Genomic DNA, 18337 nt, shown 5'->3' with positions numbered 1-18337 from the left:
ATCTACCATGTTACCACCATGTGTGCGCATGTGTGCGTAACGGTGAGACATGTTTTGAGGCTCAGCTAAAAGCGTTCAAAAAAGTCAATTTAGGCACTTGTAACGTCAAATCAACAAGTCAAATCGCTTTGGAAAAGCAATGAAGAACTTAAAAAACTACTCAATGTGATATAAAATCACTAGAGGAGCGAGTTGGTGCACAAGAGTTAACTGTCAGAGAAGGAGCTAATGGCGAATGGGAAGCCCAACTGGAGACAGAAAGGAGCTTAGAATTGCTGAAAGACTCGAGTCAAGTTTTCAGAGAGAGCTGAAGGGCATTCGGAAACGACTCTATGACATCGAGGAAAGCCTAGGGAATCTGGAAATTGCCGCGAACGAGATGCAAGATTATAGCTACGCCTTCAACAACAAAATTTTGACAGTCCCTGAGCTAGGGCCTGTTCCATTTTCACGAAATTACATTCACACGAAAATAAGTAACATCAAAGTGCCTATGAAGAAAATTTTTTTTTGTCATGGTTTGTTAGTTTATGAGTTTCTTGGTCTGAATATGTGGGTTTTACTGAACAAAACCTTCTGGTGGTTCCGCTGCTACTGAAAACCATCTTAAATCTTAGTGTTTCATTAAATTTTACGAATACAATTTTTGAGTACTTACAACGAATTTCCCTCACAGTTTGTTTCAACAACATGGCATTATCTACTTTAAAACAACATCACCAATCATAACAATTTTTTAACAAATTTTGTCAACGTTCATAATATATTGATCTACGAATGACTGAGTCGATAGCATTTAAGACGAATAGAATTTAAATTTGTATCCAGATCTTTGAAGCATGTAAATGGCGATTTCATAATCAAAATTTGTTTATGGTTATACTATACCAGCCCAACACGACAGCAGTGAACTTCAGCAACCTGTTTGTAGATTTACTGTATTTGCTTCTGATTCGGAAGAGAGTGGAAGCGAATTCCAACGGTTCACCAGAGAGGATGTGAACCTTCCACAGGGAAGCAGAGTCTGAGCTTTTCTCAAAAGAAACGCTGGAAGTACTATTTTTGGTTACTTTTCTTACATGAATATTTCAAAGTTATATGAAAAACTTTACAAGTTTTCAAATGAGCTTGACATTTGTTAACATTTGGCCAAGATTTTCCCACACCAGTATCAAATTAACACTTATGGATTTTCAATACCCTTCATGCCACAATGTAATCATATTTTTCAGGGACAGACAACAGAATGTGACACCTACCATGGAAGCATCTGAACCCCACGTCAGTTCCTTCCTTTATCACAAAACTTTCAACAAAGAATTCAACCGGGGGTTTGAACGTCCTCAAAGTGGCATGTGCGCGAGACGCAATGAGTTGGCAATAGCCATTAAAGAAGCCTCAACTCCCGAAGAAAAACTTTGCGTTGAAATACACCAGAAAGAGCACCAGAGGAAGGCGATAGAGGGCTTCAAATCGAAGACTGAGAATAAAAAGGCAGCCACTGGCGGGGAAAAAGGAGGAAAACAAGCGGCATCCCTCTGCGATGAAAGGATGCCATTGACATGTTAACCTACGATTTTCAGCAGAACCTTGAGACCCCAACGCTTCAGCAAAACGTGTTTTATGCACGCCAGCTGTGGACCTACAACTTTGGAGTACACAACTGTGTGGCCAATAAGGGTATAATGCACACCTGGCCCGAAACGGTTGCAAAAACGAGAATATGCCAAGGTCACCTCTTGCCTTGATATGTACCTCAAGGAGAATGGCTCAGGAGCCAGGTTTACTTACACGGTTTAGTGCTATCCAATATTTGCAAACAGAAGGAAAACTGTTTTTTTAGATTTGTTTCTTCTTTTCACAGATGTCTTTAATGCCCACACTAGTGCCTATGTGTCACTTACAATACAACCAAAGTACTGTAACCTAATGATGGTAAAAATCAAGCTACAATGAAAGATGGTCATGCATCAATCTTGCAAATGCAAATCACTATGTCTTAAAAATCTACCATGTTTACGACCTTTCCAATTAAACTGCTTTTTGGTCATATTGTCTTGTTTGTACCGCTACCATCTCTGTGCCACCAATTTGAATTCATATGCCAGGAATGTTGAAAATGATAATGCTACTGGCAAGAATAAGACTGGGGAATTTGAACAAGAAAAAGACCGCCTGCTTTTACTGGCTTTCGTTAAAGTTAAAACAATACCCAAAAATTCGGGGTTTCTTGTGGTCACATACTGTGCCTGCTAAGGCTTGCCAAAGAGGCACAGGAGATGGTTATCTTAAAACAAAACGTAACTGATCATGCCTTTTTTAATTTCTTTTCAATTCAGGTCCTTCGTCAGTTACTCTGATGCATGCGGAGGACACACTTTCCTTGAAAATAATAACAATTTCGCCCAGAAAAGCAGAAAAGAAAGAGTGTGCTCTAGTTACCAGAGGATTGGTCCAGGGTCATAAAAGAGGCCAACCTCAAGAAGCCTTTCGAGGTTAGAGAAATGTAGAGGGACGACTTCAAAGACTGGAAAACTTGTACAACTTGTTGTTACATATCGACTTTTTGTAACATAGTAAAAGTGTCAACCTTCCAGCCACACCAAGAGCGTCACCATTCACTGTAAATAACAATTTGTGTTTCTTGCTTGCTTCAACCACAAAAGAGTACAAATAAAAATTAGTACACTCAGTTTCATTCTCTCGTTCGTTTTGCTAGGTCTGTAGTCAAAGATATGCCAGAAGATTTGTCTGCAGCATTTTCAATATTGGAGAAAATAAAAATGCCAAACAACCCAGGATGTCTAACTAACTACTCCTTAATGGAAGACAGTAGCCAATACCTAGTAGTTTGAGTGGCAAAACACTGTGGCTCATTCTTATTAGCATTAATTTGAGTGGTCCTAGGCTCTCACTCATTGTACAACTTGTTGTTACCTATATCGACGTTTTGTAACAGTAAAAGTATCAACCGTCCAGCCACACCAAGAGCCTCACCATTAACTGTGAATAACATTTGAGTTTCTTCCTGTTCTTCTTCTGTTGTCAAAGGTATGCCAGAAGATTTGCCTGCAGCATTTTCAATATTGGAGAAAATAAAAATGCCAAACAACCCAGGATGTCTAACTAACTACTCCTTAATGGAAGATAGTAGCCAATAGTAGTTTGAGTGGCAAAACACTGAGGCTACCATTAAAAGAATTCATTATTTTTTCAAAAAGTTTCATTGTGATTTCATGCCGAAGTTTTAATCCAACCAACCTTAAGCACGTGTGCGTGTTCAATCACAGGAGCTTGTAAAAGACAGAAAGAATGGAATTACATTCAGGTGACGTTTTCCATTTGCTATTTGCTATTGTAAGTGCACAAGATGGTGGAAGATTGTCTTCCACCTCACTGAGACTGTCGTTTAAATAGCTTTATACTTTTCAGAGAGCACCAGGCCCAGTTTCCAGATGTAGAGGATCTTCAAAGGCCAGCAAAATTAAATAAGAAGAAAGACATCAACGACGCTGAGAGTGCAGAGCGGAAAGGCGTAGAATTGATGAAGAAGACGCTAAACATCCTCGACGCCAAACTGAAGAACAACAGCAACGGTGAAAGGACAAGAGAAGAGAGAAGCAAAGCCTCTGAGAAATGTGAGGAGGAAAGCCTAGCAACAAAGGGACTACCTTTGTCTTCCACAGGAACCTCCACCAACATCATGTTCCACGAAATGAAACATTCAAAGTTGTGGTGTTCTATACACGTACTCTACTTGTGTTATAAAATAAAAGGTAAGTCTCGTTATGTCTGTGCTGTGAAATGCACCACAGAAAAAGATTCTCAAACAGGCCCGATCCTGCTATTGCCTTGACTGCTTGCTGGAAACTGGTAACCATTGTGCAAATTCCGAGTGGGTGGATGACTGGGAAGAGCTCAATATTGAAAGGAACGCATCTCCAGCAACCATTAGGAATACACAAGACAACACTGGTAGCGGCAATAGAGACAGCTGTCAAAATAGCAGACCTAACAGTAGAGAGGGGTGTGGTGGCACTAGCAGCCAATGCTGACCCAAGCTATGATTACTATCTCTTGAAAGTGAAGAGTGATAGAGTGGAGAAGCTAACAGGAGATGTCACAGATGACATTGGCAGCATTTACACAACCGGACAGGAAGTGCTTAGAGGACACCTTTTCCTCTGAGACAAGTTAATTGATACGATAAATGCCAGGAGATGCACAAGAATGCACTCAAAGACACCCAAGTTCGGTCCTGACTTAACAAGGTGGTCGCCACCTAATGGCATAAAAGATCAACCATTTGATATCACACTTGACATGATACCCAGTGAAATGAGTGCCATTGATGTGTCGCCCTCACTGCGTTGTCCTATACCAACGACCTCTAACAACACTACTCCAGTAAAACATAACATTGTCTCCTTGATGGACAGCAGCAACAAGGATGAACTCGACAACACTGTTTTTCCAAAGACAAGATCACGTCCCTCAAAGTCTGCCTTAGCTATCTAGCAATCAACACTGTCTCAGAGGACCATACCCATTGCAGCTGCTACAACCTCGCAAACTGGACAGGTGGTCTTGCAGAGCCAAAAGTCAGCCAAAACTCCCGAAATCATTCGCACACGGACAACAACATGAATTAACAAGATTATCGTTTACTTTCATTTCGTCTTGATGAAAAAGGCCTCATGCAATTAATTTTAGCGAACTTTGATGATGACACTCGATACAGGCTAATTTGTAACAGAAATTAATTGTATGAACCAGTCAGTCAGGGTATTTGACATGATACTGAAACTAACTGAGTTCACTGTGAGCTTAGAATCAGCACCACCAACATGAATGCTTGTGCTGTCCTCATTGCAATAGCACTGTTGGTTGTCTGCTGTTTCTCTATGTAGACTTGCACAAATATACAAAACAAAGTGCGTGTCAGTTCCCATTCTTCAACCAAACAACTTCTAACCCACATTTGGAACACATCGACAAGGACAGTGTTATATTTCATTTGCACCTTTGTTTTATACTGGCTGTTCACGGCATTCACTAATAACTTTTGTTTGCTCTACTCTTTCTCCCTTTTATTTGCCATGACATTCAGTTGTTTTGCTGCACTGCCAACACGTTTGTTTTTCTGTTTAAGCTGCCTGTCACCAAGTTTCTGAAGTGCACATCATTTCCATTGCATCCAAGTCTCTGTTTGCATTCATCATCACTCATCGACCCACCTTTGTCCTCTCCAAACTTAAAGTATCACACAAGCCTCCTTTCTACACCAACTGCTTCTTCATCTTCCCCTGCTTCGTCCGCTTCATCCTCACTGCTAAACTTCACTTATCACACAAGCCACCTTTCCACACCCCAAGAACTTCTTCATCTTAATCTGCACCTTTTGTGGGCAGCTTTTATTTTGATACTGTGGCGCCACTTCTTATGGTTATTATTCTTTCGGATTTTTCTTTTTATTATATGTATTTAGTTTTCATCCAGCACTGCACACAGACTGCACAAACACTGAAAGATTTGCCTTGCCACCTCTTTCTTCATCATCACTGCCAGAATCTACTTCACCTCCACCAACACCACTGTCTTTACTGCCAGACGTTCCTTTGCCACTGTCATCTCACTGCCCCTTCCTCTTAAAGATTTACCAGGACACTTGGACACTTAACGTCATCCCCAAGTTATACTGACATTTTTTTTAAGTTGACATTTACGTACTAGTGAACACATTTAAACTTAATGTTTCAGTTAATGTTTCCCTTGAGTGCATGCAACAATTTTTTCTCACAGTTGTTGTTGTTTTCTACTACACCAAGAACATATTTTGGTATTTCCATATCTATACATGGCATTGTCCATTAAAAAAAGTCATTAAAGCTCAATTTTTGAACAACAAATTTCGTCTACAGTTCATGCATTGGTAAATATATGCTATTAATCGAAATATATTCAAGGCTATCCTGTGGCGTTCTCGAAGGATGTATAAAAACTCAATTTTCTATGTTTTAAAATAAGAGCATTGTTTGGTGTGGAAGGCAAAGGGTTTTCCTTGTTCTCATTTAATTTTATAGGGTTTAAGTTGAATTTTCACACATGGTTTTTCTTTTCTGTGCAAGACCAGGTTGTTTGTTTCCAGCCATTTCCTTGGAGAGTCGTAAACATTGTTTTCAGTTTCAGGCATTAAAGTTTGTTCTCTTGCTTTAAACAGTACGTCAATAGTCAAGTGTTTTCAGTTCGTACCTGTCCCACTTATCTGAATCAGACAAATGTTATGGCACACATAAAGACTTGTAATTTAGGCATACAGTTTGCGAAACGAGAGCTAAGAGTGACATGGATATGAAGAATACTTCAGCATTTTCAAACTTACACAATTTAGTGATGCACTGCTCATGCGCAATGTGCGGAGTTTTCAATGGCTTTTACATGCTCTTTCTTGTGAGCTTATGGAAATTTTTAACTTGTGGCCACTGATCCCAGTGTGCACAATACAACCTGCATTGCCAAGAAACAAGACCAAAACAATCTCACATCACAAAGCAAGGACATTCACGAGGCTGTCAATGCTATGGAATTCCTCTCTTACAGGTTGACCAGCATTTGAAGAAGGTTCATGGAACAAAAGTGAACTGTCAGAAGAGTGGGACACTCAAGACAACTTTATAGCTAAAATAGCTGTAATTATCAATAATTGCTGCCTACACAGGGCAGCTTCCTAATTCTGTTCTGAAGCTCAACCTTCAGGGTCACTGTTTTTGCATTTTTGTTAGCAGTTCCCAGGACCTGTTGCACAGAAAGTCTGTGATTGGCAGTGTGTAGCAGACTTTTTTGAGTTTCTGGATGGTGCGTCGCGGTTTTTCTGTGCTCAGAAAGTAGCCCGGTTTTTCTATCTGTCTCATAAGGGCAAGTTTTTTGTCGTCTTTCGGTGTCAATGTTGTGGTATAGCCCGTTGGATAAAATTTCAGCGGTGATGCCTTGGCTCAGGCTATGTCTCGGACATTATCAGACTGTTTACCAGGTATTCTCGCTGCAATGCAGGGCCATGACATCGCTCATTCACATGATTCCTGTGGTTCTCTCGACTTCGTCATCAGTTTTACGAACGGGATCATCCACTATCTCATCAGGTAATATCTCCGTTCCTTATTTTGTGTCCACCTTCTCTACTCTTTTGTCTCCGGCCTTCGGTTTTCCATCGCTTTCACTGCCAACAGCCTTGCAGTCACCGAGGGTTGGGGGCGTTGCCTTTTCGTCGATCCCCACCATTTCTTCTACGGCTCCTGTGGTTGGAAAAGATTTCACCATCAGCCCTCCCCCTTGCATTACTAAAGCTGATACGCTTGCTGGCTTCAAAAAAGCTCTTGAGGAATTTTGCTAACCTTTAGTTTTGATCACTATTATTGCTTTTTGTGTTCTTGTGCAGTCTGTAATACTCTACTAATTAAGAGTGAAAACGTATTAGGTAAAGAAATAAACAGATATTCCAATTGCCCATGGGGCAAGAGTTTCAAATGCAGTGATTGTTGCTCAACAATGAATTTCCCGCCAGGATCAACGAGACATGTCATTTCGTTCACATCATGTGCTGCATGAAGCCATCACCAATAACAGTAGGCTGTCCTTATTAAACCAAAGTTTTCGACTTTCTCTTTCTTCCACAGTGATTTGCACTGACCAAATGAAGGACATCCTTGCCAAGGCACTCTGACATTCAAGGGACAAGGCTCAGCAAGCGGCAGAGCGAGCAGAATTCCACATTTGTCACAAAAATTCCTATTATTCAAGTTTCTGTTGTTTTCATTTTATGCGTTCCTTTTGCATGTAGAAATTTAGTTGTTTCTTTTCATTATATAAATTCGTTGGGGATATTGTTAATTATTTGTAGTCTTAATTCATCGTATTTTATCAGTCAAAAAATGTCACTAGTATATTAGTAGTTATTGTCTTAGGAATTTGTGTGTAGTATTGTAAATTTCAATGTAGTCTAACTAACTGTTATTATTCTCATTACCGTGTATTTCGTATCTTGTTGTGTAATCAGCATTTACTGTACATTTTGCAGTTAGCGTTTTCTAGAATCTTCTTTCTAATGTCGTAATTGTGTAAGAGTATTTAAATAGAGGTCAGGTTGTTGTTTGTTGTTGGTTATTAATCTTGGAGAGGCTTGGGCGAAGAAGTAAGAAGAGAAGGCGCGACACTGTTGAAGGACATCAGCATGGAGCTGGCCAAAACCTTCGGTAAAACTCATTTGCCAGTGTTTAACTCTAGCCTTGTATTGTGGTGAACCAGAGAAAGAAGCTCAAGCAGGCGGATGAAAGAACGTGGCACTAGCAAGTTACAAAGTGCAAATGAAGAAAGTAGCTAAAGAAACGCTGTCGTTCTAGAAGTTTGGATCTTAGACTGTGTAGCAAAACGGAGAATTTTGTGGGATTGTCGTGGAGTGGAGAATTTTGTTTGGCGTACGCGAAGAACAACCGCAAAGGAACTGAACATTGTTTTGTGAGTTAATAATTCGGCGTCAAATCGAACATTTATTCTCTTTTTGTGTTGAACCAGGAAGAATAACCACGAAGGGACTGAACTGAATAATTAATTTAGTTTAAGGTAATTAATTAAGTTTAGGAATAGTCTTTTACGTTACAGCCAGGATTTGCCAATTTTTTTACTCGCTAAGTTAGCTTATCTTTTGAACTTTAAAAATTTTGGGGTCTACCCCTTATGGTTTTTCCGCTGGAAGCCGTTAAGTAATAGTGACTCTATGAAGAGATCCAGCAAACCAAGTGGCTCAACTCTAGGGAGGCTGGCTGGAAAAGCCAACCGAGGAGAAAGTGGAGGTCAGTCAAATAACCTCTCATCCAGGAGGAGTATTTTCAACTTCAAACCAGACAAGGTAAAAAAACTGTTATTTGTTATTTTATTTATTTATTCTCTTGCACCTTACAGTGTTTTAAAATATACACCATTTCTGAGGTGAATTCTTGGTGTGTTGGTGTATTGTTATGAAAATTTTCGAACAATTGTTGTAAATACAGTGCAGTAATATGTTGGTTACTTTATACTGGGAATGAAAGGACACATAAAATGAAATACACATAGTGGCACAGACTCAAGTCTGGTGTCATTATGTAGTTCAAGGGTTTTTATTAGTAATTTGTATTTTTGTTGTTGTTGTTTAGTTTTTCATATATTAATTTGCATTTTCTTATTACATTTTAGGATGGTCATACACTTCAACCTGCAGTATGGTCCACAGAGTAAAGACGGGCTCTGGTAGAGTATGTGGCTCTATTTTTACCAGTGTCAGAAGATAATGAATGCAGTTCATTTAAATGGCCTTCTGGCAAAGACCCCATTTTCTGGGAAAAATGTGCCGATGCTCTGGCCTGCACAACTGGAATGGCAAGAAGATCAGGTAAATTTAAGGTTACCCTGGACCTTCAGAGGTGTCTCGCGTCCAGTTTAAACTGTAGATACCTAAACCTCTACATCAAATTAAAGCTTATAGAGCTGACTATCAAACCGTACCAAAAATTGTGAAATAAAATAAATTGTCGAATTTATCACGACCTCTAATTGCGAGCGTCCGAATCACCTTTTTAAAGCTACAAGTCAAAGTGAATTTTGTTTTTTGCTAATTTAATTTGCTCCTCAGTTTCCGGACCCAAAGTGCTAAAAAAACCTGTCTGCATTTTGGCATATTCAATCGCAGTGAAAAGTTATAGAGCATTTTCGAAATAGGTTGAAAAAAAATGTGGAGTAATCGTCCAAAAATCGCTCTTGGAGAGAAAATATTTCGAAAGAAAAAAATCGCAGACAAGGGAGAAATCCACGGGAGAAATCGTCCCGCCTTGACAAACTGCGCAAGGGGTCTCAAAGAATGTAAAATAATAAATCAACCTAAAAATTGATGAAAATTTTATTTCATTAATGAACGCCGGACCCCGATTAAACGCCGGCTTCAAATAAACGCTGGGTCCCTGAGGCCAAGTTTTAAATAAACGCCGGGGGTGTTTAATCAAGAAAATTCGGTATATCAATTTTCCCTCGAGAACAACATGCATGTGATTACATTGGTATTTGTAGCCAGTTTTTGGAAATGATAGCTTTTATATTTCTAAAAAATTATCTTATTCTTAGCCTAGTTGTATCTAGTTTTCTAGAGAACTACGCTTTTGAGATTTTAAATTTGCATCGGTAGCTTTCTTGTGAAAGAACTTTTTATATTTCAAAAGAATTACCTTTTTGTTATTTCATTTGTATTTGTTACTAGTTTTTAGAAAAGTTTCTTTCTTATATTTGAAAGAATTGCCTTATGGTTAGCCTTTTTTTCTGGAGAACTTGAGAACATTTTTGATTTCCATTTACATCAAGTTTTAATTTCATCACTTTTGTTGACAAACTGCTGAAGATCTCAACATGCAAACAATAACCCAGGGGATTAATTTCATATCTGCTACATCAGAGTTAAAAAACAATCAAATTTGTCACAAGGGTTTTGTCTGTAAATGGTAACCCTTAGAGTCTTAACCATGCATATATGCCTGGAAAAATACCGGATCCAATCTTTGCCCATACCTTGGGATCCGAGAGAGACTGGGCCTAGATATTGCTCAAAATGGCGGACAAAATGGAACTCTTCGATTCTGAACAGAAAAAGGTGATTTTCCACTGGCTGAGTTAAACGAAAAAAGTGGAAAATGTTTTTCTCACTCCGCTGGGGGCCTGGGGATGGGTTTAGGTCATGTGACATGTAAGGCGGGCAGTTGTTTTATGTTGACCGCCATTGCTTGACCTTTTTTGCAAAAGTGTGCGAAAACATTTGCATTTCTTATGAATAGTTAGTCACAAATCGTTTGTGAGGCATGTCAAAGGAAACTAAACATTCGAAAAGGAGTTCTCGGGCGGTTAGGCGACTTGAGCCATACAACAAAAGCCCTAGTCAGCGAGGTCAGAGTCGATCAAGTCAGGGATCAAGGCACGAAAGCCCGGAGCGTGAGGAACCTCCAAACCGAGCCAAGGAACCACCAAGTTGGGCAAAGGAGCTGCTGCAGCAGCAGAAACTGTATTCCAAAGAGTTAAAGAAGCTGAAGAACGAGCTTGATGATGCAAAGCTTCGAAAACATGGCAAACTGAGCGATCTGGAGCCGGAGTTTCGTTTCAAGGGAAACAAGAAGCAGTACAAACTTAATCGCGACGTCTCGGATAAAATCGACAGGGCTAAGAACACGAGTGATGATGAGTCCAGGACCGAGCTCCTCGAGGAAGGTGAGAAACTTCTTTTAGAACGGAATAAGCACATTTGCCTTGCTGATAAGTATGGGTGGGACACGGTGGAATGTTATTCCGCCGAACCGCTTGCTAGCGATTCTGGCGACGAGAAGCGGATAAAAAAGGCCGTCAAAGAAAGCAAGCAACTCAGGGAGAAGAAACGAAAGGCAGCTGCAGCGAAGTGGAAACCGAAGAAGTCGCCCCCACAACGAGGAACTGATGGGCCAAAACGTGTGGTGGTTGAAAAAAGCCACAACTTCCGAACGGCGGGAATGTCGTCCAATATGGCTCGTGACCCCAAGCAGTTGTGTTTTCGCTGCGGTCGAAACGGCCATTACGCCCGGGATTGCCGCGCATCAGTCACAAGCGGAGGTCCTAGTTGTTTTTTGTTGCGGTGGTTGACTTGACATGGCTCCCAACAGTGTGTGAGAACAACCGGTTTTTGGTCAATTTGAATGTGTAATCGCATTTTTTCCAGAGTTTATCTTTCAGCGTGAGGGTATTTAAATATGGCGGCTTTTTCCGATGAAATTGCTTCTAGTTCTCGTCAAAATACAGTTCAAACCCAGTTTGTTGACGAAGAAGATTTACCTGTTGCGAGTATTTTTCAACGTAGAGAGTCTGAAGACGAAATAGACACTAATTTTGAGGAGTCTGAGGAAGAGGAAGAAGAAAATCGTGTTTCTGAGCCTGGTGATGATGCGGATGTTGTTGAAGAAAGTGAGTGGAGGAGGGAAGTAAATCTTCGTGAAGAGTTTGCATTTGATCAACCTACTGGGTTAAGAATTGATGTTAGCGGAGACATGAAGTCCTTGGATTTTTTTCAGCTCTTTTTTACGGATGCAGTGTGGAACCTCATAGCGGAGCAAGCAAATTTATACGCAGAACAAGAGAGAGAGCCTGGAGAGCGCTCAGTCTGGTACCCGCTCACAGTGAGTGAGTTTTAAGCATGGATTGCACTGACTCTGGACATGGGAATTTTGAAAAAGCCATTGTTGTGACTCTACTGGAGTACAGATTTTATTCTGAAAACTCCATTTTTCCCAGCTGTTATGGCGAGATAGGTATTTTCAGATTATGGAGGCCCTGTTAGGGGAGGTCTGTATGTCCCCCGTCCGAATTTCAAAGCTCTACATGTCCCAATTTCAGAAAGGCCGCATGTCGCTGTCAGAATTTCACCTAATGACACTGATGTCAAAGTCGCAATTTCGAAAATTCCGAATGTTTCTCCAATATAAATGCATTGTTGTAATTCTGTCACCGAAACGTACTGCCTTGGGATAACAGGAGCATTATCAATGAAATTCAGTAGTCAGTAGTCTTCAAAAAGGCGAGTGCGAACTCAGGGAGAAAGGATAAACTTGGTACATGTATGTTTCTACCCAGAAGACTCACGAAACGACTAAGTTTTAGAAAATACAATCTCATTTTCTTCTCCCCGAATGCTATCAAGTCCCTGGCTTATTTAAAATCGCCAATGTCGCTGTCCATTTTGCTTCTATTTTTGTCAGTGTCGCCATTTCACAGGAGCGGTCTTGTCGTTCGTTGTCATTTCATTTCCTTCATGTCGCCGTTTCAGAGCCATGTCGGAATTTACTCTAACAGGGCCTCACTAGGAGATTCCTTCATTTTACTGACAACCGGGATGAGGTGAAAGATAGAGATTCTCCTGGATATGACAAACTTTTCAAGATCAGGAAATTATTAGATCTTTTGTTGCCTAGGTTTACAGATGTGTACAGTCCTAAGAGAAATTTAGCAGTTGATAATACCCTGATAAAATTCAAGGGCAGGGTGCACTTCCGTCAATTCATCCCCTTCAAACCTTGTCGCTTTGGGATGAAGTGCTTTACTCTTACAGAGTCAAGTTCTGGTTATGGCCTGGTATTCAAAGTGTATACTGGCAAGGAAAATAGTGTTGTTCAAACAGTCCTTGGAAGAAGGGCAGTTATGACCCTCATGGAGTCATTTCTAGACAAGGGCTATGTACTGTATAATTATGGACAATTGTAACACTTTAATGCCATTATTCCAGGATTTAGAGAGACGAGGGACTTTCTCATGTGGGACGGTACGCTCCAACAAAAAAGGGTTGCCGAAAGACATAACAGATGCAAAACATGCATGGGTCAAGGCTTTGGAGAGAGAGGACAGTTTGTATAGACTGAAAGGTACAATTACTTGTGTGGGGTGGAAAGACAGCAAGATGGTTTTTATATTGGCAACTACCCCAGTAGACCCAACCCTCAATTCTGAGGTGGAGTGGTCAGTCAAAGTCGCCAATAAATGGCAGAAGAAAGCTGTCAACTGGCCCTCAGTGATTTATTCTTATAATCAGAACATGGGGGGTTTTGATCTCTCTGACCAGAGGGTAACAACATATTTACGTCACATGAAAGGCAGTGTCTGGTATTTCAAAAAAAAAATTATCTCTTGGAACTAAGCATGTCAAATGCTCAAATTATCATGGCTAAGTCATTTGGAAATGTTGCCCCTGCTATGCTTGAGCTCAGGAAGAGTGTTGTCAAAGAACTTGTAAATGGGAAAATATTCTGGTTAACAGAAGGGAATCCAGGGCCAGTTGCCCCATCCCCCAGTTCCGCTTCAACCAAGAGCACTTCCACTACCCAGTCGCTGACAAAAATTGGCTGGCCTGCACAGTTTATGTCCAAAGAGTTGACACAAACTACACCTGTGCAGTTTGTGGTGTAAGGATGTGTCCTGACCCATGTTTCCACCGGTATCACACAATGGTTGACTACCTTTTCAATGATGAAAGTCGAAATGGTCCAAGGAGACTACATGAAGGTTGTGGAAGACCAAGGGCTTGAGGGAGGCCAAAACAACTGCTCCGCTCTACAGAACACTGATTTAAATCACGATCATGATTAATCAATTTCCCAAACAGAGCAATGTTCATAAACCAAGTTTTGTTGTTATTTGAAAATTAAGTGACTTCATTTTTCAATTTCAACTTTTGTAGACTTTGGTCTTGCAAATGTTATTTTTAAAGCCACTTCAGGCAATGTTATGCATCTTTTTATGCCAATATAACCTAAAAGTTTGCCTCAAAACATAGGATTACAGTTATTTGCTAAAGATATGAATGAGGAAAGTACAAAAATACAAAACAGGTCCTTCAACGACTCCATTTTTTCAATGTTTTCCTTTTTTTTTTTTAACTTTTTACCATGTTTGGTCATGTGACATCATCACATAATTATGACAATTATTTTTTTTAAATTCTGAAACTTTATTTTGTGACCTTTCTGGAAATGTATACTTTGTATATGATTACACAAATTCTGAATGTGAAAAAACTATTTGAAGTGATAGCATCGGAAATTGACAAAAAAATAGTGACCCCCTTAGGATCCTCAGAGTCAAAACAAGGTGTTTCGTTTTGTTCGTAGATGGTTTCATTTTACATTCGCGCATATTATAAACATTTTATTGTGAATCACAATCGGTTGAAGACTTTGCCAGTTTTTTAGTGTCAGGCTTTCGACCCACCACAAAATGACGAAATATTCTTGGTCACATCATCTGTCCAGTAGCTATGCATACATTTTTCTTCTTGTCGCTCAGACAAACAACCCATTCCAAGAATAGATTGCATGATCGCTATCATGAGCAAGAGGGAAAAGCTCACACGTGCTAGGCAAACAAACGGTAATCAGTCATGCAGAACGAAGATGTTCACTCGGTGCATTTTCCTGCTGTTTTAAGTTTTGTTATTTAGCCTAGTTTTAAACAGGAAGATCTGAAGATCTATTCACCCCTAGAAAATACTTTAAAGTTCACCTTTAAAGTCCAGAAAATTTAACTTTTTTCTTTTGATCCAATAATTCCTTCAAATTCCAGTGACAAACTCTTAGTCGCCATGGCGCACAAAGTGGTCATAGCTTGGAGGGTTGAGTTGAATAATTAGTAGGCAGGTTATTCAGAATCTGAAATTTATCCAATTTCTTAATGAAGTGAATAAACTACAGAACTTCATATTTCATCGTTCTAAACTTTAAATATTCAACATTTAGCCAGCATGGTGACTGAAAGTATCCCCTTTAACCCATTAAGCACCAGCCGTTTCCGGAGGTTTTCCAAAATTTGGCAAAATTTGCAAAGTGGTTATTTCCAACCACATGTGCAGTAAAAATACAGAACTTACAGGGCAAAAAAACAACACCCGTTTGGTCTAAAATAGTTACAATTACTAATTATGGAATAAAATACACTAGTCGCCAAGCAAAAATTTTCCAAAAAACAAACTTGAAAGTAAAAATTTCCGAAATTTCGATGAAATTTGATCGTCGCGTCACATGGGCAAAATTTGATCTGTCTCGAGAGCATGTGTTTGTTTATGCAACATTATGCAGTTGTCACGTTTTGTCAATGAAAATAGAAAGAAAAACACAAAAAGCTTTCCTAAATGAAAAAATTATTCAGAAAAGTCTTTGCTTACGCCTAGGAAAGAAGAGCGTATAATTCTAAATGTGAGATGAGAGACGCGCAAGCCATTTGAAGGAACTACAATTCCATTTCAAAGCGAATTTATCAACCCGTGCGGGGCACGTTTTTCAAAAATTTCGCAAAAACTGTTCAGAAAACAAAGAATCGGTCAATTAGAATAGTATTTCAGTACAAATTCACAATCAAACCTGTAATTTTTTGGCTGTTGAATTCCCAGAAGTACTTGAAAATTTTGCCCACTCGCTCGTCGCCTGGATAAAACAATAATTTGTACTCAAAGCACAATATTTATTTCTTCGCCATTATTTCTCGGATTTCCGCTGTTGAAACTGCTGAGTATTCATTAGTAGTTCTTCTTTCGATTTACCATTTTGAAAAAGTGTGTTTTTCTTCGAAAAACGCAAAAATCTGTGACTTAAAATTTAGCCGCGCGGTCCACGAGCCAACAAAAATTGAAATCTGACACGGCTTTCTATTGACAAAAAGCTCTTTTGTCTAGACCTATAAATATATGCACAGTAAGTAGATTCTGATTGGTCAGTCCTTTCTGAAGACAATGAGAACAATAGGGGACAAAAAAATCTCTTCTAGGGGAGGCAGGACCCAATCGTCCCCGAAATTGGGTCGGTTTTGGCAGGCATGGTGCGTAATGGGTTAAAGTACTACTGCAACAATTTTTTTTATCAAAGTAGCATTTTAAATTTGGATTTGTAAATTTCAAATTTTTTGTAAGCATAATAAGAGCACAAGATATTTCTTTCTATTAATTTCACTTTTTGATCACTTAAAAAATAGATTTAATTTTACAACAACAATTTCACTTCCCTCTATTTGGTAATATACTCCATGAAATGGGAGGGGAGGGGTGGTCTTTCTCACCGTGTAGCCGTAGCCCCTTCAAAATGTACTCCATGAAATCGTAGGGAGGGGTGATATTTTTCAAATCGCCATTTCAAAATAAAATCTACAAAATCAGAGGGGGAAGCAGGGATTTTGTTAAGTACTTGATTAGGAGGGACCAAATATACCTTAGCAGGGACCACATGGTTGATTTGCTCTAAATCTTTTGTATACCATGTAAAAATAGCCGGGATGAAGCATACTGTAAAATAGGCAAGTAGTGGTCCCTGTGTCTCTACTCTAACAAAAACCCTGAGGCGGGGAAGGGGGGGTGGTCTTTCCCACAAAGCCATTTCAAAATATACTCTAAAAATCAGAGGGGGAAAGGGGGGGGGGAGTCTTTCTCACTGCATAGCCACCATTTTTGAGGGAAGAACTTCTGAGTGGCGGGGCCCAAAAGTTTTTTGGTGAATTTTGATTCATTTCACTGCGACCCTGACCCTACTCCAAGAAAGATGAAACTTATGAAGCATGTATACGTATTGCAGATGAATACATATAAAGATGAAACTGTTCAAAAAATTTTGGAAGTTCTGGTTTTAAATTTAACCAAAGATACGAAAAATCTTGCCTGTGTCTTGCAATTCTCTTCTCATTTTTGCACCCATCCGGTGTCTTGTTTCAATGTAAGGCAGGTCCTCCAAGCTATAGATAAAGGGAAAAAACAATCAGCCAAATAGAGGAACCAAATTGGTTTTTTAAACGTACCTTTAAAAAAGTTAAAGAATACGCAAAATGTTGGATTTAATTTAGCGTTCAATTACCGAAATCTCTCCATTGCTGCTTTCTTGCACGTAATCCACCGGCACTTGCAAGCTCTCGATCTGTCGGCGCACGTCACCCCCTAACTTCCTACGTACGGCCGCACTAACCTGTTTTCTAAATCATCGTTTCTTCTGCAAAGAGAAAATTTAAGAAATAATTTTCAGTGATAACGTAGGAAAACCAAACAATGAAAATGAGAAAAACAGAGGTAACGCACCCCGAGGAAAAAGACATGCTGATAAGCTTAAATATCACACGTCAGAAAGATTCCAATCTCCCTGTTCCGTCGCCAGTATCCACGAAAAATTCTTTAAAATATTACTTCCCTATTCAAGTGAGCCATCACAAGCCAGTAAATATCAGGACATTTTTCATCGGAAGGAGTTCAAAGTTCCTTTAGAGTGCTAGAATTCAAGACGTTCATTTCATCCCGATATTGCAATATTGTCATACCTACAATGTAGCCTCGCTCACCGAAGCTATAAAGAGGTCAAAGAGCACGCGTATCGAGCAGCTAGCGAAGCCACAATACTGCTAAAACTTCACTTACCGTTTCTTGAAAACCGCCTCTTTCAACAGCAATAAGAACCACATTTTTAATGTAGAAAAGGATGCGCAAGAACGGGCACACGACCGCAACTAATATGATATCTTTCCGGAATGAATGGGATTGACCCAATATCACAAACCTCATTTTGATAACGAGGCTGACATCTTGACAAAAAGTCAACAATGCACTACGATGCCCGAAGAACTAGAGGAGGGGAGGGGTAAGTATCCCTACCGCATTTTTCCGAGATTGTATGCTTTCGCTTCCTCCTTTAAGTTTCACGAAAGAACGCAGATAAAAAATATTTTTTGAGCAAAATAAAAACAGGGTTCGTCTTTTCTGCCACTGTAACATCGTTTTAAAAACTTTTTT

The 18337-nt window shown here is 39.6% G+C and overlaps 1 protein-coding gene and 1 long non-coding RNA gene across 2 annotated transcripts; one reads left to right on the top strand and one right to left on the bottom strand.

Annotated features, from left to right (window-relative positions):
* Nucleotides 1-647: 647 nt before the first annotated feature.
* On the bottom strand, nucleotides 648-18155 carry LOC146482150 (uncharacterized). The gene is made up of 4 exons (XR_014864170.1): nucleotides 17966-18155; nucleotides 17415-17546; nucleotides 17222-17295; nucleotides 648-7292 (listed from the first exon to the last, which is right to left on the bottom strand). It is a non-coding gene; the product is annotated as an uncharacterized LOC146482150 (long non-coding RNA).
* On the top strand, nucleotides 10826-11712 carry LOC146482151 (uncharacterized). The gene has a single exon (XM_085107341.1). It carries the CDS (start codon nucleotides 10875-10877, stop codon nucleotides 11685-11687), a length of 813 nt encoding a protein of 270 aa, XP_084963467.1. The 5' UTR covers nucleotides 10826-10874; the 3' UTR covers nucleotides 11688-11712.
* Nucleotides 18156-18337: the final 182 nt, after the last annotated feature.

Source organism: Pavona decussata, unplaced genomic scaffold (genome assembly GCF_977016875.1).
Source record: "Pavona decussata unplaced genomic scaffold, jaPavDecu1.1 SCAFFOLD_47, whole genome shotgun sequence".
Taxonomy (NCBI): domain Eukaryota; kingdom Metazoa; phylum Cnidaria; class Anthozoa; order Scleractinia; family Agariciidae; genus Pavona; species Pavona decussata.
The sequence above is the reverse complement of the archived record's forward strand: the minus strand, read 5'-3'. Positions and strand labels throughout refer to the sequence as shown.